Below are 23,432 nucleotides of genomic sequence, written 5' to 3' on the forward strand. Positions count from 1 at the left end.
TCCAGCCTCTTCCTTCCCTCCGGTGCCCTTCACCGTCTGACCTCCAGATGGAGACACCACAGGGAAGAGGGGGAGATGGAGAGAAAATTAAAAAGTGCAGGGAGGTGAAAGAAAATGGGATGAGTAAAAAGACGGAGCAAGAGAGGAGAGGGAAAAACAAGGGTAGGGTAAAAAAAAAAAGCTGAATGGATGGATAGATTGGGACAATGAGTGTCAGAACGCACCGTCCACCTGCTTCATGCCAGATAGAACCTAAAAAATGTCTTTATTGAATGTGACACTGCGGCAAAAAAGGAAATCGGGGCCCGAAATCAATGGAATGGGAAAAAAAAAAGAAACATTTGTATGCGGTTCGTTCCGTCTTCTCCGGATCTTGCATGTCACTGTTCCATGTGCAACTTTTTGGGTTCACAGTCACCATCCAACATCTACTATGTCACAAATCCTACTAAGTGCAGAGGTTTTTAGTGTGACACACGTTACACATCGGCTGTCCAGTCATTCTGACGGTGATGCTGATGTATCAAGCGAGCCCCAGCACATACAGACACATTTCATACACACTTAATATAGAACCTTACACCAAAAACAAGCGTTTTTAACCATCTGTGAGGACATTCAGTCAGTTTTGTCATCGTCCCCAAAACCACGTTCCGTCATGAAAAGATATATCGGTGTTTGGTGACAACCGGTGATGGTCAGGGAGCTTTAGCACACTTGCCTCTGTTCCGGGATTTTGGTCAAACTCTAAAACAGGCTTAAAATGTGCTTCAATGGATCAGGCATGTGTGTGTGTGTGTGTGTGTGTGTGTGTGTGTGTGTGAGACCTGGTTCCTCACGCCTGCAGGTGTTTTAGCAGCATGGATTACAGGGACACCATATGGCTGATGGACCACATCCAGACCCTTCCAAGACCTGCTTCATGAGTTCAACATACATGGCTCCATTCAAACATCACTGACGGCTACAGTTTCCCAGTAACTGAGAATCCTTTGTCGTGATGAAGCCACGCCCACAGAAAAACATCAGATCTTTCATGGATCTGGTAAAGGAAAACACACACACACAAATGCCTCACAATGCACAATCACCCCAAGTCAGAGGTCATCTGAAACCTCTGTAGAAACAGCAGCCCACCCAAGTAGGACAGCAGCTACATTCCCATAATCCTCAACTAGTTCGGCCAATCCCGCCCAGACTGGCCTAACCACCATGTGCTGCAGTGCAGCGCTTGGCAGTAACAACATGACATCACGTGTAACACAGTTTACCATCATCTACAACAATGGTTCCCAACCTGGGGTCTGTGACTGTGCTGAGGTTACCAAACTTATATCAGTAAACATTTACTGTATAAAATCCCAATATCCCAACCCTGTATAATCCTGTATGTGAAGTGAAGTGATTGTCACTTGTGATACACAGCAGCACAGCACACAGTGAAATTTGTCCTCTGCATTTAACCCATCACCCTTGGTGAGCAGTGGACAGCCATGACAGGCGCCCGGGGAGCAGTGTGTGGGGACGGTGCTTTGCTCAGTGGCACCTCAGTGGCACCTCAGTGTATAACCACTGTTACATAGACTAGAACTGTTAATCTTGGCCCAAGACGTGTTGAGTCGGGTTCGTACTAATCAGTTTAGTCGGGTCAGCTCGAGCTCGCACAGTAAATGATCGGTCAGCAAGCACGAACTTCTGGTCTATAGTACCTATCCTTTCTGTAGGCTTCACCACTTGTAAATTGGTTTTATTAAAAGGTAGTTGGGCAGCGGTTGGCCTAGCGGTTAAGGAAATGGACCCCTAAACGGAAGGTTGCCGGTTCGAATTTTGTTGTGTGGGCTGTGCTGCAGTATTTCACAATCACTTCAATTTCATTTCTGTCTTTTTAATAATCACTTCATTTTCATTTCTCGGCCACCGTTGTCAGGTGATGCGTTTGAATTATCGCCAGAGAGATGCTGAGGGGGTGAATCAGAGGCAAGCATCTGGCTATAATATTTTAAACCCGCACATTTCCTTTCCCGCTTAGTCTAGCACGTGTGGCCGGGCTTTTAAAAGTTGAACATTGCAAGAGCTCATGGGGTCATGGCTGTATGGAAATGGCGCAGTAAATACACTGCCACTGTGTGACTGTCATTTATTTAAATGCGCCACACGGCATAACAGTCAGGTCAGGTCGGGTCTAACTACAGATTACGGCTGTAATATACCCTGCAGTGTGAAACAGTGTATGTGGGAAGGAATGGGGGGGGTTACTGTCTTATTCTGGACACAGACGGGGGGCTTCAAGGGATAAAAGGTTTGATCTACTCAACCAGTTAAAAGTTTGGACACTCCTATTCACTTATGGGTCTGCCATATTTTACATTATAGAACACAATTGGAGACATAGGACTATGAAATAATATGTCAGTTATGTAATAAACAAAAAAACGAACAGAACAAGGCAAAAGGCGTGGAGCTTTTGCTGTGTTTGCAGCATTTCACACTCTTGGCTTCTCTTGACCACGTCCCTTTTTTCATTGCAGTGGTGGTCTAGCAGGTAAGGAACCGGACACATAATCAAAAGGTTCAAATCCCAAACCACCAAGGTTGCACTGAGGTCTGTCCCCACACACTGCTCACCGGGAGCCTTTCGTGGCTGCCCACCGCTCACCAAGGGTGGTGCGGGGTTAAATGCAGAGGACACATTTTGTTGTGTCAACTTGAAACAAACCAGAGAGTCACCACCGTAACAACTAGCTTCAGGGACCTTCAAATGGACCAGTAACATCATAATGGACAATCGTAGCATCGTAATGTAGACGACGACACTGGACTACACTCTGGACTTCTCCAACCCTACAACTGTAGGACTTTTATTTATTTATTCTTATTGGACAAATCATCCCCAACCCTGCACTGACACAATTTGCAGGCTCACTCTACCCTGGAAAGGGGTCCCTCTCTGTATCACTCCTTCCCAACGTTTCTTCCTTTCTTTTTTTCTTCTCGTTTTTTTGTTTGTGGAGTTTTTCCTTGTGTGCAGAAGGGTCAAGTGTGGGGGGTGTCAACTGTAGGGCATGTCAAAGCCCATTGAGACATACTGTATGTGATTATGGGCTATATAAGAAATAAATGTTGTTGTTGTTGTTGTTGTTGTTGTTGTGTGCACCGGGTGATGTGCAATTAATCACAAAGAAAAACTATCCAACAGTCCTGAAGGTTCATGTTGAACACTTTCTTATTATTCACTCGTGTTAATGTGCATCTCATAATGCGGATTTTGATGATGTCAATAGTTAACAAAGCAGCCATGAAGGTAAAAAGAGGCGACTCTGAAAAAACAGATTCATTAAACATACTTCACTTTCTCCTGATACAACAAATGCTAAATATGTTTCTCGCATTGGATTCTTCAAAATGGCTCCATATTGGTATCCATAACCGCCACAGGGTGGGTGCGAATGGTGAACGTATAAGTACAAGTGCCTTTCCCAGTGTGGAAGCATGTGATGCAGTGTGTACTGCAATGCAGCATAATACAATATATACTAGTGCTGCACAATATATGGAAAACATGCGATATTGTTGTTGAATATTGTGATAACGACATTTGTTGCGATATAACATTTCCCTAGAGAAATGCTTTTTAAATTATAATAATAATTATTATTAGCTATTTAAAAAACATTTAAATATGTAATGATCATTCTAAAATAAACATGTAATATATATTAATCTGATCTAATTAAATCTAATTTGGCTAAAAAGAAACAATGTCAAGGAAGTTGCAAATATTTAGACTTCAAAACATTATGAATGACTTAAAACCCTCAGCAGATATTCTGATTTCTGGTTTGCTGTTACCATAGACCTGCCAACACAATATGAATTGCTTTCAAAGATTACTTTTTATTTACATGTAACCATACACTCATCAAGAGTGTCTTAAAACAAGAGCATATATATAACTTATCAAACAAAAATGAAATAAGAAAATACTATTAAACAAAGTGTTCAGACCTCAAATAAATTGGTATGTAGTGGAAACACTAACATATTGTCAACATTCCCATAAATAAAAAATAATATTAACATGTAAACATTACAGGGTCCAGTCTAGCCAATAGCATTATATCACCAACTTGGGAGGCGGGTATAGAGATAGTAAGGGCCCATCTGATTGGTCAAATTTAGACACACAAATGCTTGGCACATAAATTAATGCTGTGTCTACATTTAACTACATTTTACACTTGAAAAGAGCCATTTCCCACCATATTTCGAATATGGGATAATGAAATGTCCATCGAATGCCTACTACAGAATTCGGCTGGAAGTTGTAGGTCACTTCTCGTGTACTGTTTTTCAAATACGGAATGTGAATTCACCGCTCAGCTTGGCCGGTTCCAGCCCGGTATTGGTGTCCAGTTCGCACGTGCTGAAGTACAGCGGAAGTACTGCGCGTACTACTCGCCTCGCATACTGTTTTTCACATACAATATGTCATGTGGCGGCGGAGGCCGGCCATGAGTAGGAACCAGCATGCCTTGCGGGTGAGATACGTGCTGACGGGACTGCAAATAGTTAACCATGTTACGGGTAAATGTGTTCTGTTGGGGTTTGGGATGTGTGTGTTATGGGGATTTAATATAGCGTGAGCAAGGGGGGAAATTTTACACCGGGACGTAGTGGTGTAGGGCTGGAGGAGAAGAAGACATGCCTCCCTGTTATTTGGAAGCCGGAGGAGTAGGTATTGGCTGTTGGCGCCACCTACTGGCTTCCGTTCAATAAAAAGTGGAATTCCGAAACCCTCATGATTGATCCGATTTCTCCTTTCCTGACCTCGCGGCGACGGCTTGTCATAGTAGTATATGGTATGCGATTACGTATGCAGCAACTCGCGACTCTTTGCGATACAGATATTGCGTATACTATTATCGCGATAACAATAATTATATTATATAGCGATATATCGTGCAGCCCTAATATATACTGTACTCAAGTTTAATTCAGTGTAGACAGCGATGCAGTATAACGCCACATTTACCACAAATATTGTGCATATAGCATAAGCGTAATGTTGCTATGCGTAATGTTGCAATGCAGCAACGGAGCAACGTTGCCTGGGATACGATACATTCCGGCACTAAACTAGAAAAGGTTCACAGTCGGCCACTTTATTAGGAACAGCTCTTCTTCCTCCAACGCAACGATGGGATGTTGCGCCGAAACACATGCTGGACCTGAGGTTGACGAAAGCCTATCTACTGTAATAAAGTGTCCAGCAGGGTGCGTGAGACGCCGCGGCGGCAACTCTTACCTGGGCGCGTCGAAGCTGTCGTAGGAGCCCACGGTGTAGTGTCTGAAGAGGCGCTTGGCCTTCTCGCTGCGGCTCTCTGGAACACACACACACAGCGTGGTCAGCATCTCCAGAGCGCGGGCGCGGCAGCATGGCAGGCCGCGCACGCCTCAGAACGGAGGGCTTCGCGGCTCTCGCTCGCTCGCTCGCGCGAAGTCGCTCCACGCCGCACTAATAATAGAAGCCAAGCCCAGCGTAGCGCCGCCGCTAACTGCGAAAACACACACTCAGCATCACAGCACTCACGCTGCGCCGGTGACACAACACAACTCCACACACACCTGTGAGTATGAGAAGGAGAATGTGTGTGTGTGTGTGTGTGTGTGTGTGTGCATACAGTAGGCCTGGCACTAACAAATTTGGAGCCCTAGGCAAGATATTAGGTGGCGCCCCCAGAACGCTGCCAGATCGCTGCTTCTGAAAGCATGTTCAGAACGCTGCTTTTTTAGAACTTGCACACGAACAGCCTGCGGGGTTTTTTTCCGCTAAGCGTAAAAAATCAGATTCTTTATGCTGTTGTCTTGCAACCTTAAGAACACCGTAGTAGAGGGGGGAGGGGGTTCGCTTATATGGCCTATTCAGTACATTGCATTTACATTTACAGCATTTACCAGACTCCCTTATATAGAGCGACTTACAATCAGTAGTTACAGGGACTGTCCCCCCCAGGAGACACTCAGGGTTAAATGTCTTGCTCAGGGACACAATGGTAGTAAGTGGGGTTTGAACCTGGGCCTTCCGGTACATAGGCGAGTGTGTTACCCACTAGGCTACTACCATCCTACAGTATTCTGTGTTATGTGTGTGTGTGTGTTGGTGTGTGTGTGTGTGTGTAAGCTCACCTGAGCGTGACTCCAGGCTGCGCAGCGCCACCTCCTCCACGCAGTCCGATGGGAACCAGCCGGTCCGGCCCCTCACCGTCCCCTCCCAGAATCCGCCCTCTCCCACACTCAGCACTGACAGAGAAACCCAACGAGACTCGTTTATGACATACACACACACACACACACACACACACAAAACCTCTAAAATCAAGCAAGTAAAACTTTAAATTGTCCTCAAGTTTAATTTAACTACACAACTCAGGAGACATGCATGCAGAAACATACGGTCACGAACATTAGGGGTGTTGAAATGAATCATAAAATCGATGCGTCGCGATGCAGATGCGGATTCTGCATCGATGCAGCGCAGAACAAAACTGATTATATCATGACGTTGCTTGGTGGCGGCGTACACAGCAGTGCCGATAGTGTAGTGACTGTGGCTTTGAGGGCTGAACGCCCGCGTGGACGCTTTCATTCGCTCCGGTGAGCAGAAAAGGCCCTGGTGTTCAGTCCACGCTCACCTGGAAGAACGCCTGGCTCGGACGTCCGTGTGAACGAGGCCTTTACTCTCATCTCACTGATGTGTTTGAAAACATAATGTGAAATAATGTAGGAAAACGGATGGGATGCATCGTCATGCTTCGATATTTGAGGTATTGATAATTGTAGTCGAATCCGGAGACCAGTAAAGGTTCACATGTCTAAAGCAGTACACACACACACACACACACACACACCTTTGACTTTGTCTCCCTTGTTGAAGCTTATTTCTCTGTCATTTTGGGCAGAGTGTGACCGTGTGGCCACGAACACCCGACCCGGAACGGCACTGTAGAGCCGCCGGCGCTGGCCACCTCCAGTCGTGCCCTGGCTGCTGATGGAGCCCCTGAGGGTCAACACACACACACACACACACACACACACACAAATAAAGTTACACAGAAACACACTTGTATACACCAAACGCTTGAAACTTTAATGGAGTCCTTCTCACCCCTGTCTGCCGCGTGTCTGCCGGCTGCGCTCGTCTCGGTCCCCGGCTCTCCCCCGTGACGGTGAGCGGGTGCGGGCCCCGCGGGGGCTGCTGGAGCTCCGCAGGGTGCCCTGCTTATAGCCCTGAAATCCACACGCCGCAATTAACAAGACAAATCGGAATACAAAATCGGGCTTCATCAGCATCTTCCAGCCAACAAAAACCACATCGTGATTAATTTGCATCATGACCCGGCTACGTCATGACTGAACTTCACTGGCATCTACAGGTCTGCGTGGCGCCGTGCAGCGCAACTCGGCTGAATCTTGCCGAGAGCGACATTTGTGCTTACACCCCATGAAATTCAAGATTCAAGACTATTTAGAGGGTAGAAACACTGATCCTCTGAAGAGAAGCTGATATTTAACAAAGCAAGATGAGACACAAAGTGCAGATGGGATATAGTGCAAAGAATATCATAAAAGGAAAAAATACATACTAATATACATTTACATTTACGGCATTTGGCAGATGCCCTTATCCAAAGCGACTTACATACAGTACAGGCCAAAAGTGTAGACGCACCGTCTCATTCAATTTTTTGTCTTTATCTTCATGACCATTTACATTAGTAGATTCTCCCTGAAGGCATCAAAACTATGAATGAACACATGTGGAGTTATGTACTTAACAAAAAGTGGAGACCTGGCCTCACCAGTCACCAGACCTGAACCCAATCCAGGTGGTTTGGGGTGAGCTGGACCCCAACAAGTGCTAAACACCTCTGGGAACTCCTTCAAGACTGTTGGAAAAGCATTTCAGGTGACGACCTCTTGAAGCTCATCGAGAGAATGCCAAGAGGGTGTAAAGCCGTAATCAGAGCAAAGAAACTAGAATATAAAACATGTTTTCACTTATTTCACCTTTTTTGTTAAGTACATAACTCCACATGTGTTCATTCATAATTTTGATGCCTTCAGTGAGAATCTACTAATGTAAATGGTCATGAAAATAAAGAAAACACATTGAATGAGAAGGCGTGTCCAAACTTTTGGCCTGTACTGTATACAACAAAATATGTTTCTTGCATTGGATTCTTGAAAACGGCTCCATCTTAGTCTCCATAATCGCCACAGAGTAGGAACGTCCAAACTTTTGACTGGCAGTGTAAGTTAAGAATTAAATTGCAATGGCAGTTGTGGCCTAGGAGGTGAGGCAGCATACTCGTAACCAAAGGGTTGCCAAGGTGCCACTGAGGTCCTCTTGATTAAGGTACTGTCACCACACACTGCTCCCCGGGCGCCTTTCACGGCTGCACACATGGTGATGGGTTAAATGTACAGGACACATTTTGTTGTGTCACCGTGTGCTGTGCTGTGTTATTAGGGGTTAGACACTTTGAAGGATACCTGTCATTTATGATTTATTTTTATTTATTCATCTTATCTTCCGCAGAGGAACCTTTCAGCAACCACCGTACCTGCACCGATACAATGTTGGAGCTGGCGGCGTTGGGAAAGGCCATCCAGTCTGGGAGGTTCATGCTGTTGTCGCTGTTGGCACGCAGGAACGGGTGGGGATGTGGGACACTCAGGGTGCGGGCGCTCTCCCGCCTCTGTGGGGCGTACTTTGGCGACTCCAGGAAGGGAACTTCCAGGAAGAAAATATCATGCAACAGTGTGAAAAGTCTAAAATACTGCAGGATTTCTTTATCATGAGCCTTGCCATCTCCAGAACGAAAATAAAAATACAAACATACATACACAATCATCGTAGAGAGAAGACCTACCCACATCCGTCTCCCTGTGGCTTTTAATGATCTCCCCAAGTTCAAAATGGCCAGACATTACTGCCACCTGAAAATTTGAAACAGTATGATTTATGTGGGTGTTTTCTGACTCTACACATGTCTGTACTTCCCACACACACACACACACACACAGTCTCAGCTGGCAATGTGGATATAACTGTGAAGTGCTTCAGGCATACAGCTCACCTGAGACCACACTATCTCCTTGTCTCTCTCTCTCTCTCTCTCTCTCTCTCTCTCACACACACACACACACACACACACACATAAATAAAAGTACCTTTTATGGAACAATTTTCGGAATCTCGGTACCTGGAATGGGGTTTGCCCGCTGTTGTTCTTCATGTCCTTTTTGGCGCCCCTGTACAGTAGGATGCGGGCACAGCTCTCCTGAATGGTGGAAACGCAATAGCACAGTCAGCTACGTTCGACCAATGAAAACACTTCCAACTGTTGACTGCTTTTCCTACTACCTTATTGTATAAAGCACAGATGTGCAAGGCAGTGTTCCCTGAGGCATTCTGGGAAGAAGAGTCCGCACCGTAGAAGAGCAAGTGCTCTAGGTGCTGGGAGTGGCCATTCTGACAGGCCTGTAGGACAGGTGTTTAGGAGGAGAGGAGACATAGATGGAGGAAGAAACAGTCAGAAGCACAGTCACCAACATTAGTCAATGCCCCATCATGCAACATCAAGAGAGGAAAAAGGAACAAAAGCCCCTGGGATGGTAGTAGCCTAGTTGGTTAGACATTCCCAAGTTCAAACCCCACTTACTACCATTGAGTCCCTGAGCAGGACACTTAACCTTGAGCGTCACCAGGGGGACTGTCCCTGTCACTACTGATTGTAAGTCACTCTTGATAAGGGCACCTGATAAATGCAATGAATGTAAATGGATAAATGTAAATAATCTTCTCTAGTCATCAATTCATATTTATCCTTTAATTTGTCCCCCTGGTGTATCTCCACTTTACACTTAATGTCAGGTTTTTGGGTTGGGGGCAGAAGGAGGCGCAGAAGCGGGACATAGTCGCAAGGGGACTTTATATTATAAACAAACCAAAACCTGGCACAAGGGCCGGCAAAGGAAAGGAAATAACCAAAAGGAACAAAAATAGACATAAACTAAACCAAAAGGCGTGTGGTACGAAGACCAGGAACTGAAACAACAAATGTAAGGTAGGTATCGAGTCCTCATTAATGCAGCCAACTTTTCAACCTTTTACGGGGTCCTAATCACAGACGACTGATCAGATGTCCATGGTTAGAGCCCCGCTGATCGGTGAAGGCTGCCATGTCGGTGTACTCATCAGACAACGACACATATACACATTTGCACACGATCCTTGTGAAGTTCTGATGGATGGAATAGCGCTGAGAATGAAGGTATGGAGCATGAGTACCTGCCCTCTAGCACTCTGCTTGTCTCTTCCTCTCAGAGTGGTGGGGTGAAGGAGGTGTGAGCATGAAGAGGAGGAGGGGGGGGGGGGGGGTTTGGTGATGAAGATGCCGTAAGGTAACATCTGTGGTGAGGATTATGTCAGCAGCTTGGTGAGGGGTGGTGATGGGTGATGGAGAGAAAAAGAGATAAAAGAATATGAACACACAAAAAAAGGAAAAAAAACAATGAGCATACACTCACACAAACGTGCACCCACACACACAGACATTTCACATCTTAGAGTGGATCCAGTATAATAACTGTAATTAAACACAGGTTTATTAATTTATTAGAAGGCTTTTATAATCCAAAACGTAACCTCTTTTTAAAAATCATGAATTTTGTTCCTCCCTGTACTTTTTAAGGGGTCCCTGTGTTTGTGTGGACATTTGGTGTCCATCATAATAACTGATCAGACTGTATTATAGTTCAGACGCTGCAGAACCCGAATTGATTGGTTTCCTTTTTTTGCATTAATGTCAGCATCACTCAGGCTGCATTGGCTCCAGAACGACTGTACATATCCAGGCGCTCTCATGTTCTTCCAACAGGGTGATTAAAACCTTTAGAAATGTCCTCAAACATGATGAGCAACCTACCACCGATCCCGGACACATTTTGTTTTCCTCTGAAAGCAGTACACTGTGTACCTGATGGGTCTCGTCCCACCCGTTTTCATCTCGGAGCCCCAGCTTGGCCCTGTGGTAGAGCAGCGTCTCGCAGCAGGAAGTGTCGCCCCCTGTCAGCACAGTGTGGTATAGCGGCGTCAGTCCACGCCGGTCCTTATAGTCCGGAGACGCGCCCAGTGAGAGCAACGCCTGGAAAACAGATTGGCAGCCGGTGTCACTGCAGTGATATGCGGTTAGCGTTGGGTTCACTGTTGGGTGGTAGTAGCCTGGTGGGTAACACACTCATGTAATCCAGAAGACCACAAAGTCACAGGTTCAAACCCCACTTACTGAGCAAGACACTTTACCCTGAGTGGCTCCAGGGGGACTGACCCTGGGTGCCCGATAAATGTTGTAAATGTAAACGACTGTGCGGTGTTTCACAATGACAATCACTATGGGTGGTAGTAGCCTAGTGGGTAACACACTCGCCTATGAACCGGAAGACCCAGGTTCAAACCCCATTTACTACCTGAGCAAGACACTTAACCCTGAGTGTCTCCAGGGGGACTGTCCCTGACTGTTAGATGCTCTAGATAAGGGCATCTGATAAATGCTATAAATGTAAATGTAAAATGTGTGGTGTTAAGAAAGGTCCCCAAGGATGTTGTTCCTGTTCTGAAACAAAAAGTGTGGGGGTTGTTTCTGCCATAAAACGGGGGTTATGGGTTGGGTTTATACAGTGGAGCGTCCATGTACCAGCAGTGCGGTGTGGCTGTGGCTGCGGACAGCCTTGTGCAGAGGGGTGAGGCCATCCTTGGCCCGGAAGTCAATGTGCGCCCCTCCCATCACGAGGACCCGCGTGCACTCTCCAACAGCCTGCTCCGTCTGGACCGCCAACGTCAGGGGGGTCTCTATAGATACAGCGGAGAAGAAAAGAAAGTCAATGTGACAGCGACCAAAACACTGCTGTTGAACTGATGTTCTGGGTTATGGGATGGGCTTTTGTTGCGATTTGTAGACTGGAAGGGGCTGAGCACGTGTTCTGAGCACATTTTACCTCTCATGTTCACACCACATCTCTATTACATTTCTATTACGGCAGTATTTGCACATTGTTAAGCTGCCCCTTAATTACCAATTTCAATGTTTTTTTAGAGCTGTCTGTCTTCTTTGTTGTCTGCATGTTTTATTGGATGTTACTCTTGCAGAGCCCGTGTCCCCTGTTTGCAGTTCATGTAGCCGGTTTCTCTGTTGCACAGTACGTAACTTTGTTTAAATGTTACATGTAGAACTAGGTTCCGGAGAAACGTTGTTTTGTTTAATGATGTACTGTCTAACATGGAATTACAATACAGCTCAAACTGAACTTGAACTAAAGTTGGAACATTGTGGCAACATTGCTGACAACTCGGTGCCATTTTATTTTAGCTGTTGAAGACACTCGGTTACACTACCATCCTGAAATTTGTTCACATCAAAAAACAAATAAATAAATCAAGAATTCATTGAAGAGTGCAAATGATTGCATTTTTGAGATTTTAAAGGCGTGCTGCTGCCACCTGGTGTACATTTGCCACATTGCAGATTACACTCTGATGGACATACTGTGTTGCGCAAATGGGGTGACAGATTGACTGGACAAGAGCAGGCCAAGCTGTGAATGACAACTGAGATTACAATGTGAAAGATCAACAAAGTTGCTGTACAAAAAAGCCCATTCTAAAACATTAATCAATATTGTTAATAAAGTAATGAGATATGTTTTTTAATTCATGCACCAAACCAATTTAAATGAAAAAAGTATATCCTGTGACGTTTTTACTATGTTTATAGGTATCTTTTTTCTTTGTAAAGGAGTTAACATTTCAATTACAATCGCAGGTCACAGGAGTGAGTATTTTGTGTGTGAGATCATCAGATGGTTCAAAAGTGTCTTGGTTGGAGGCTCACCTCCACTGTCGGAGTCATGGTAGTTCGGGTCGAGCCCTTTGTCCAGAAACTTGGCCACCTTTTCCACGGAGCCAGTTTGGATGTAGTCCGTGAACTTCTTTAGACTGGCCTGTAGGGGACGTATGAGTTAAAAACGCACTGCAGCACTGCACAGTGATGCACAAAATGAATGAATAAATAAATACAAGGATTTAACAAAAAGTCAAGTTAATTAAGAGAAAGCGGCCTACATTGTCAGTCAGAATCAATAATTAATCAAATAAAAGAACCTTGTTGCACTGTACAGAAGCCAATACCTTTGTGTGCAGCTTGGCCAGTTGTTTCTCATCCAGGTTCGTCTGTTTGTAGACCCGGGTCTTGTAGCGAAACTAGAAACATGATTGGAGAGCGAAGACTTAGAAGCACTTTTACATACGATGTAATTATATCCAATATTAAAAAATGTTTGTACATACCTCCAGGTAGGGCACTCCTTTCTCAAAGGATTGTGGGTACTCTTTGAGGAGCCTCTCCTCCTCCAGGAACTTGGCGTCGTGGCCATCGGTGGCCGGCTGGAAGAGGCCGTAGTTCAGCACGTCTCTGAGAGATTCAGTCAGGGAGCACAGGACCTGCTGCTTCGCCTTCCACACGGTCGCGTCAGGGTTAAAGCGCAAACATTTCTGCAGAGAGACAGAAGGGCATGGTTTATGAGTGTGAGGCACTGAGCCTCCAGCGTCCCCCCATCCTTGACTTGGATAACGGTGTTGAGAAGATGAATGGATCTCTTTTTCTCCTCACCATTTCACATTTAATGCTGCTATTGTGATAAGGTTCTGCTGTTCAGTTTGTTCTTGTGTCTCGGTGTCTCCATCTGATGTCTGAACATCATGTAAGCCTGACACAAGTACAGTTAATTCGTAGCAGAGTGTCAAATATTTTTTTTAATTGTTTCATTATGAAAAGGAAAAAGGCTTTAAACCACTGTTTAAATTAATTTTCCCTGTATTGATTTGGAATCACAGTTTCTCGCATTTCAATGCATCTTATAAAACTATTATTTTCCACAGTTGCTATAAATCGTATCATAATAAAGAGTCAACAAAACCCAAATCTGTACAGCAGCACTAGTCTGATAATACACAGTTTTGTTAGATTATTGTTAGATATTAAAATAAGAAGAAATTATTTATAAGTAAAATGATTTATGAAGGATATTCTGTCATTTGCACAGATCATATATAGATGAAAAGAGAGGTGGCCTAGAGGGTTAGGAAACAAACTCAAATCCTGAACCGCCAAGGTGCCACAGAGCAAAGCAACGTCCTCACATGCTACTCCCCGATAATGGGTTAAATGCAGAGACCACATTTCACTGTGGTGTTTCACATGTGACAATTAATCACTTTCACAGCCTAGCAGTGGTGGTCCAGCGATTAAGGAAGCGGCCCCATAATCAGAGGGTTGCCGGTTCGAATCCCAATCTGCCACTGAGCAAAGCACCGTCCCCACACACTGCTTCCCAGGCGCCTGTCATGGCTGCCCACTGCTCACCAAGGGTGATGGTTAAATACAGAGGACACATTTCGTTGTGTCAGTGTGTGCTGTGCTGTGTATCACAATGACTTTCATTTTGCCTTCTTTAATAACCCAGCGGTAAACACAGTTTTGGAAATGGAATATCTTATCTGCATAAACCAACACTGGGCATGGAGCAGAGGCACACAGGTGACATGTGGGAGTGGAGACTGGGATAGAGAGGGTGGAGGATTAGAGGGTTGCAGCAGTGAGATTGTGGTCCAGTGAAATGGTCCAGCGCCAGAACCGTTCCACACAATTCTGGGGTTAAGGGTTGGAATCAGGACAGCTGGTCCTGGATCAGAAGGGGCGCTCCAGATCCCACTGTGGCCTTCAGTTGAGACTTCTCATTGGCTACACAGGGCATGAATGCACAAGAACCAGTATCTTCTGTTTTATCATTTTCTTTTGTATTTTGTCCCCAATGACACAGGATTACAAAACATGTACACTCATCTCCTGTGAGTGTGGTGACATTAAAATTCATCTTTTGTAATTTATTTATTTTTTTAATTCTGTCTCTCACTTTGCGCACAGCCAACCACATCACCATGGCAACCAGTTCATTAGTGGAGCAAGCTCCTGGTTGCCATGGAGACATCTCAGCAGTCCCTAGGAGACTGCACTATGGTATGGGTTGTGTGAGCGAGTGTGTTGGTACATAAATGGGTGGATTTGTCTGAAAGAGGAAGGATAATCGAATAAAGCAGATGGACATCGTGTCACCCAGACCCATAGGCAGATACACTCATACTTCCATTATATCCACTCCAAATCAGACAATCAACTCATTATCTTGTCATAATATGAAAGAGATATGAGGGCCATTATCTTAATTAACACCTGAGAATAACTCAACATGGAGTGTAATGACTGTAATTTAGGATGTATAAAAAAATATTCAAGATGTATAATTATTTAGAGTTCTGTTTACATGTTTAAACATCTGGCTCCCTTGAATTAAAAAAATTGAAAAAATGTGAAGAGATTTTAGAAAATTGGTTGCACTAAGGTCTGTTGCTTGAGCTGTTTGTGAGATATTCTTTTTTGAGAGATTCTTTCACAGATTATTTTGACTAAATATGTTGCATTGTATAGTATGACTGTCTTTCCACCCGCATTGTCTAATTCAAACCGTTAAAGAGTGCCCTGTGCTGACCGATGCACATTTTATCTCCTCCCATCTCTACTGAGGTGTTTTGCAATGGCGGACAATGGAGCTAATGCAGGAAAAATGCAGGAATATCTTGTTTAGCCAATTACGTGGCTTCGCAATGCTACCCACCTCTAAGGTGCTTTTGTAATGGAGGGGAATAAAGCCAGAAAAAGAAAGACTACATAACTAACATGTTGCTTTAACTACGTTTCTTATATCTACTACAACAGCTCAGCTGAGCCAGATAGCACAGAGTAGACAATGTAATCCTGTTAATATCAAATTCGGAAAAGACCAAAAATAAATACCACCAATATTGATGGCAGCTGTTAAAAACACTGAACACCACCTAACAAATTAAGTATGTATCTTTTTTAGAATAGAAAAGTAAAAAATCCCAAGCCAGAGACTAGATTTCCTGTACATACAAACTTAACCTAACGCAACTTCAAAATTCAAGATGGCTGCTCTCTTACTGTGTAATGCTAACAAAGCTAACAAGGCTTAAAAAAGCTAGATCGCTGTTGACTCTTTTGCAATGTTATATTATGTAGCATTAGATAAAAATCCCTGTCATTGCGCAGCCATTTTGGACTCTGGCCTCAATATTGCAATTATGAACCTAAAGAGGTAATTTTTTTCCACACTGATTGACTTCAGTATAATTAAATTCACGCCTCATTTGACCAAGGAAATAGATTTTTTTTTCTCACTCATAAACACTGTGAAAAAACATAAGTGGTAATTAGCAGCACTGCAGGGTCATTCAACCACATGCACTGAAAACCATTAAGTTTATATAGATTCAGAATATCCTACATCTCTACCTGCTCCTGAGTGAATTATAAGCTTCTGCAGATAAACATGGGAAAAGCTCTTGGGGCACCATGGGAAGGGATCAAACTGACAGAAAACAATGCATCTCGGCAAATGGACTCAATTTATGTCCATTAGAGCATTTTCTTCCAATCCTAGTCCTGGAGAAGAGACTGCCACATTCATTTTTATGCAGTTAGGAAACACCTGAGCCATGGTAACGTTTGTTAAGGTCTTTGGTACATAAGGATGTCACTGTCATTCTGTTTGATTCTTGGTGTCGGTGCTCTAATGCAAGGCGGCATGGCCATTGATCACAGACCCACCAATTTTTATTTCCTGTGCTAAGTAAAGCGGTGGGTCTATATAAACCTACAATGATATACAACAGATCTGGTATATAGAGACCTTATTGTTGTGATCTTTTGTGGGAATGTGGAGGAGGACTGAATGAGAATGTAGGACACATAGCCTGTAAGATTCTTTATGGATTGTTAACATATGCAGAATCTGCTGAAAGCTGCATGCAAGATGCTTGAAGGATCTTTCTAACTGCGTTGTGGCTCAGAACGCTGCTTCCTTCCCCATGCTATTCATTAATTGCCCTTTATATGGAGGCCACATACAGAAAATTCATGTAAAGCTGGGCTCTTAACCTGAAACAGTGCTGTGCATCTTAGCCGTGTGCATGTGGCTGCATTCAAGAATCCAATCCAAACTGATTTATTCAGGAAACATACACCCATTTATGTTATTCCCCTCAGTCTTCCAATCCTGTTGAGGTGTTTCATTCACAAGGAAACATCCCAAGTCCTGGGTGTATTTATTTATTCATTCCCAGTTTGGCCATTCAGGCTTTGGAGTGTAGCCCCCTTCATCTCCTCATTCTCTTTCCCGCTCCCCCTCGGTCCTTCTCTATGGGGCAAGTGCTTGGGGATTAGAGTGATTTAATGAGATCTGCGGAGAAATAACCTTCCTCTTCTCTATCTTCTCTCTCTTTCACTCTCAATTGCATTTACTCCAAATTCTCCTCCTCTTCGTTCTTCTTCCCTGATCTTCATGTTCATCCCCCTATCTTCCCTCATCCTTTATCTGCTTCAATCCTTTACCAAACTGGGGTCCCACTTTCTCCATTAACCATCAAGATTTTCACCTCATAGGGTGTGTGTGTGCATTTCTGTCCATTCATAACTTCAAAGGGTCCCACACTGACTGCTGAATTGGTGAGGGTGCAGAGACCAGGAGGAGGATCGGTGTCTCAGGGCACTCCTCAGCCGGCCCGATCGCGCCGCCCCTAATTCACAACATTTCTGTTTTGCATGCCGCCAGCCGCTCCCTGATCTCATTAAAACACAATTAACAGGCAATTAGGGTTTATTGAGGGCAAATTAGCTGACATGTAGAACAGGCTTAATGCACTGGGATTACACAGGCACATTATCCAGCACCGTAGCAAGAATAGGGCAAAAAGAGGGAGGGCGGGGAGATGAAGAGGCCAACCGAGTGATAGTAAAAGACATCAGGTGCGTTTTAACTCATGTGCTGCTGTTCGTTGGGCAAGCGTGAATGCTTAACAAGGTGTTCTTGCTGGCTCCATTGCCCTCCATTGCCTAAAAGCACCTCTGTAGAGATGCAAGGAAACAAAATTGTGCATAGATCAGCACAGGGCACTCAACGGTTAGAATTAGACAATGTGGATGGAAAGTTTAGATGAGTGATGGGGATAATTTTCAAAGTGAAATGATGATGGGCGGAGCTAAAAATTGCTGTAGTGCAGAAGGGGCACCTGACCCGAGGTTGTATCCCAATTTGAACAGACAATCCTTGAAGAACAAGTTTCTGCATATATGGACCCCTGAAGGTACCACTCGCAGTCATGAAATCAATAAAATCGTTCTGTTGACAGGTAGTGCAATCTTAATTAAAAGCCATACAATAGACCAGACGCCCACATTAGATCCATCAAGGGTGTCCAAATCTTTACTTATTATCATTATTTTAAAAAAATGCTATTATTAAATTACCTTATTCAAACAAAAGACCTTAACATTCTCTGGCACCCAAAGGTCATTGGGCGCACACAGCAGACAATCGTGTGCTCAATAAGCAGGTCCTGATGGCTCTCCTTGGATTCCTATGGAGCAAGGGCCATCAGGACCAGTTTAAAGCAGTAGCCTACTGCCACCAGTCATGGCGGCTGCATTAATGTGGAGAAACTGTCCTTACCTTCTGTGTTGCGTTCTCCTGACAAAGTAGTCCCACACCTTAGGGTGGTTTTAGGGTGACTCCCAGTACTTTACTTTACTTTACTTTACTTTATTTAGCAGACGCTTTTATCCAAAGCGACTTACAAGAGGAAGACAACAGCAATTCTCGTTCGATTTCTATTGAATATTGAATTTACAAACTAAGAGCCCTGATAAGGCTCAAACTTGTCAGTGAAGAGCATGCTCAGAGATTTTTAGGTGCTAGACGAAGAAAAATTATAATGTATTTATATATTTTTGTATTGTTTGTGCAATGTGTACGCATGTGCGTGTGTAAGTGTTAGTAAGTGCCAGTAGAACTGGCAACATCATACACACTCATATTTCATCTTGCATCGATCATTTCAGCTGTCCTCTCAGGTCTTCCCAATAAACTCCTCCACAAAAATATTGCTGACTGTGTCATCGCCAGACGCTCCTCCACTATTCGCTGGCTGCATGATAAAGTCCGAAACTCTCGATATTTTATGATTTCCTTCATTTCCGCATGTTCCGTTAAACCTACTATGTGGGTTTCAGGACCTGCATGTCATGACCTGGTCCGGAAGGGGTTACTGTGTAATGTTCCCTAATCGTGTTCGCCTGTGTCTTATTGTATAAAGCTGCCCTGTTCATGTCTGTTCGCCGTCGGGACTTTGTTATGTTACATGTTCACCAGTTACCGGATGTCTCCCCTGTCCTGTTCTTCAGCCATTAAACCCCAGTTTCGTGACGTTGTGCGATTGCATCCTTCTTCCTCGTCATCTTTTCTTATCATCTCCATTCACCTGCCTCGTCATGCCACCACGGTTGTGACATTGCAACTCTTTCCCTCAACTCTCTGTAATTCCAGATGTTCGGTCTGAACTTCTCACTACTACATAATAGAATTTGCACGACAACTTTCTATAGTACGTCGAGACAGACAGTTAATTGTTGTCATGGAAAAATGTATGAAAGTTGCCCACGAGTGCCTGACAGCCTTGAAAACAATGAATTATTACCGTTCGTTATTAAAAAGGAAATTTCTGCTCAGACAATGAACTCTGCTTCATCCTGCTGAGATACAAATGACAGGTTGATTACATGATACCTTTCCTCTGATTGGCTTTGTGTCACTTCAGCATGCAAATGTTATCTGCTTGAATTTTTTACTGTTTACTGTTAATTATTGGATGCTGGATTGAGACAAAATTGCACACGTTTGACAGATACTCTCAATCAGTAATAAACCCCTCAGTGGGAGAGAGAGGTCCGCAGGTAGCAGATTCATGCAGATGCTCTGTGCCATCAGGACACACACACACACACACACACACACACTTATACACAGCTGGATAACACTGCCCACCCTCCTCTTGATTTAATTATCAGTACCATTATTCCTGAGACATTAAGTCACCGACTCAGTTCTCTCTAATGTTGGGATGGGCTGGTTGATGAGGTTTGGGGTATGGTGGGGTGATGGAGGTGCCATCAAACCAGAGAGGTCATTAATCAGCCTCATTAAAGACCTTCTCTCTAATAAACGAATGAGTAAACACATTCTGCCTTCCGTTTGACACACAAGTGGATATTTCTGTCACGATATATAAAACTCAATAATTTTGAATTCTTGACTTAAAGCACTGCTAATCCATCTGCATGTTTTTTTTTCACACGACCATGGCTATAAAAGATTTTGTATTTGTGGGACCATGTGGAATCTGGGGCAGTTAAAATCTTATCCGATAAATCAGGCAGATTTCTGTGCATTGTTGGACAATTATGATCTGGCAACACTACAAAAAGCAAACTGGAGCTGTCATTTGTTTAATGTGATTTTCTTATTACAGTAGTTAAAAAGGTATTAGTTAATTTTTTTAACTAATTTGTCTAATTTATGCTTATGAGTAAATTGATTTCACTATAATGCTACTGACAGCAGGTTTGTTTGGTTTATTCACCTTATGGCAAGTGCACTTGTGTTGCTTTGTGAACGTGCCATATTCACAGAAGGGGATTTAAATTGGGTGGTAGTAGCCTAGTGGGTAACACACTCGCCTTTGAACCAGAAGACCCAGGTTCAAATCCCGCTTACTACCATTGTGTCCCTGAGCAAGACACTTAACCCTAAGTTGCTCCAGTGAGACTGTCCCCTGAAACTACTGATTGTAAGTCGCTCTGGATAAGGGCATCTGATAAATGCCATAAATGTAAATGTAAATTGTCCAGAATTTTAACTCGGTTCATTAAAAACAGTTGTCTTCTGGGTTACAGAAACAATGACACTGAAAGCGCTGGGTGGGCAGCCATCCCAGATCCTGAAAACTAGAAAGCAGTCCTTTCTACAGTCGGGCTACATTTACTTTAAACCGGGCCCACGCTCTCACTATAATCGTTTGTGCGTGACCTTGGGAGGCTTTTGTTGACCCTCAGAACATACAATTGTGGCCTGTTCTCACTTATTTATCATGAGGCTCGGGTCACATTTTGGCTGCTTTTGCTTGTCTTTTTAGAGGCGATGGAAGTCGCCACCCTGCATCTGTGTGTGTGTGTGCGTTCCTGCTATATCAAGGATTAAAAAAAATCAGCACTAGGAGGATTTTGCAGAGCCATGCAGATCTGCGTGGGCGAAGGCGTGTGCAGAGGAGTCGGTTGGGAGTTTTTCCCCTTTGATTTCATTTCAAACAGTTGGGGAGCAGAAATCAGTGCAGTGTCAGCAGGACCTGCCCTCAATATTCAATATTCTCACCCGCTGCTGCTGCACATGACTGCATAGATCTTTTATAGATCTACAATAGGAACATAGATCGGTTAGAGTTCCATGGACTATAGAAACCACTACTGTGAGGTTCGGAGCGCTAGACGTGGTCAGATATTTGCTCTTTACAACAAAATGTACTGGAAACTCACTAGCAGTTTGCTGCCAGCTCTATACTGGCGCTGTGTGTGTGTGTGTGTCTGCCAGACTAAATATTTAATGTCAAGGACAATGATACAGATGAACATGGTGATGTATCTGGGCCAGCAAATCAATATGAAAGTGGCTATGAAGTGTGTGTGTGTGTGTGTGTGTGAGAGACCATCTGTTTGATATTGATGATAGAGATGCAGAACACTATCACTGTGGCATGAGTCTCCTTCTGTCAAGACCTCTAACTACATCATATATGTATAGTTATATACGTATATATGTGGGTGTGATCTGAGCAAGAGTGTGTGTGGCTGTGACTGACCGTTTGTTTGATGTCGGGGATGCCGATTCGAAACACCATCATGGAGATGTGTGCATCTTCAGGGGGACCAGAGGAAGAGCTTCGCTCCCTGAGCCTCCTTTGCTGCAGCTGATTGGCTGTCTGTTGGTGGGTGGGTCCAGGATTAGACGAATAGGGGTTAGGGGCGTGTCCGGGGTTGCCGGAGCGCATCTGTCTGTCTGCAGGTGCTCTTCCAGTGGCCATGGTGCCGGTTTGCCTGTGCCCATCTTCCCTGCCTCCGTGATATTGGCTGCTGCCGCGCCTGACTGACACTTCCACCTCCTCCTCTTCCTCCTCCTCTCCATCCAGCTCCCCATTCTCCTCCTCCTCTCCATCCTCATCTCGCTCATCATCCTCCTCTTCCTCCTCCTCCTCTTCCTCTTCCTCCTCATCTTCCGCCCCAGGATATAGGTGTTGACTGTTTCCCAGCATCCTTTGTTGCTCCTCGTCGCTGGAGAGGGGGCTTAGCGGCATTGTCATGGCGACAGGGAGGATGGCACCAGCGGCAATCGCATCATCCCCAGAGACACACTGAGGAGGAGAGAGAGAGGATGTTAAAATTTAACACAAATTGCACTTTGATGAGTCCTGTTTCAGCCTCAGAACCAGTCGACCCAGTTCACAGCTGTTCTCCACCACCGTGTTACCATGACAGCATTGTCATGGTAACAGACGCTTTCTCTCCTCGTTGCCAACGCGAGGCCTGTTTTCATTCACACGCTCCGCAGCCCTCCTGGCAGTGCCACTCGAGTCTCCAAATCTCTTAACGCTGCTGTAGTCAGACCCCCAGGAACGCCCTGATCTGCCTGCACGCGACCTGCCATACGCAAAAACGCATACTTCTTCAAAACTAGTACCAGGAGACAGTATTTTCTATATAATCCCATTGTGTATTAAATATGGGTTTGCAGTGGTATATGCTTGAGAACCATGGGGCTACACTTGTTTTAGGTCTTTGGATCAAAATAAGAATTTTTGTTTATAGAATGTTGTACTGAAACCGACTTCTCATCAGTGTTGGGCACATTAGTTTTAAAGAGTAAGTTGTAGTTACTAGATACTTCTTTAAAAAAGTAACTGAGTGAGTATCTCTGTTAGTTATAGTATTATAAAAGTAACTAGTTACCAAGGAAAGTAACTTAAAATGTTCAAATATGTGACCGGTGGGGCTGTCTCCTCCTTCATTAGCGGAGCTCACTTTAGTCTCTAGTGGGTTTACAATGAATGACACGATGGCTGGACATGGTGTGAAAGAAGGACGCATACGTACAGTGTCACGAAACAAGGGTTTAATACATGGTGGACAGGACAAGGGAAACATCACCAGACAATGAACCAACACCGAACAGACACAAACAGGGCAGATTAATACAATCATACACAGGTGAAAGCAATCAGGAAACATAATTTACATTTACATTTACAGCATTTATCAGACGCCCTTATCCAGAGCGACTTACAGTAGTTACAG

At 44.2% G+C, this 23,432-nt stretch overlaps 1 protein-coding gene across 4 annotated transcripts in view; it reads right to left on the reverse strand.

The window, feature by feature from the left end:
• Positions 1-23,432, reverse strand: part of shank1 (SH3 and multiple ankyrin repeat domains 1) — a 74,234-nt gene that overhangs the window by 28,837 nt on the left and 21,965 nt on the right. For all 4 annotated transcript variants that reach the window (XM_028985705.1, XM_028985708.1, XM_028985707.1 and 1 more), the window contains exons 2-15: positions 21,944-22,492; positions 13,409-13,612; positions 13,250-13,321; positions 12,954-13,062; positions 11,760-11,914; positions 11,043-11,210; positions 9,428-9,544; positions 9,267-9,344; positions 8,934-9,000; positions 8,625-8,794; positions 7,166-7,287; positions 6,909-7,057; positions 6,187-6,300; positions 5,306-5,381 (exon numbers count right to left, since the gene is read on the reverse strand). In XM_028985705.1, the coding sequence (XP_028841538.1) occupies positions 5,306-5,381; positions 6,187-6,300; positions 6,909-7,057; positions 7,166-7,287; positions 8,625-8,794; positions 8,934-9,000; positions 9,267-9,344; positions 9,428-9,544; positions 11,043-11,210; positions 11,760-11,914; positions 12,954-13,062; positions 13,250-13,321; positions 13,409-13,612; positions 21,944-22,441 (2,099 nt within the window). In that variant the 5' untranslated portion in view covers positions 22,442-22,492. The remainder of the gene's footprint in view (positions 1-5,305; positions 5,382-6,186; positions 6,301-6,908; positions 7,058-7,165; positions 7,288-8,624; positions 8,795-8,933; positions 9,001-9,266; positions 9,345-9,427; positions 9,545-11,042; positions 11,211-11,759; positions 11,915-12,953; positions 13,063-13,249; positions 13,322-13,408; positions 13,613-21,943; positions 22,493-23,432) is intronic.

The sequence above is a fragment of the Denticeps clupeoides genome, chromosome 7 (genome assembly GCF_900700375.1).
Source record: "Denticeps clupeoides chromosome 7, fDenClu1.1, whole genome shotgun sequence".
Lineage (NCBI taxonomy): Eukaryota > Metazoa > Chordata > Actinopteri > Clupeiformes > Denticipitidae > Denticeps > Denticeps clupeoides.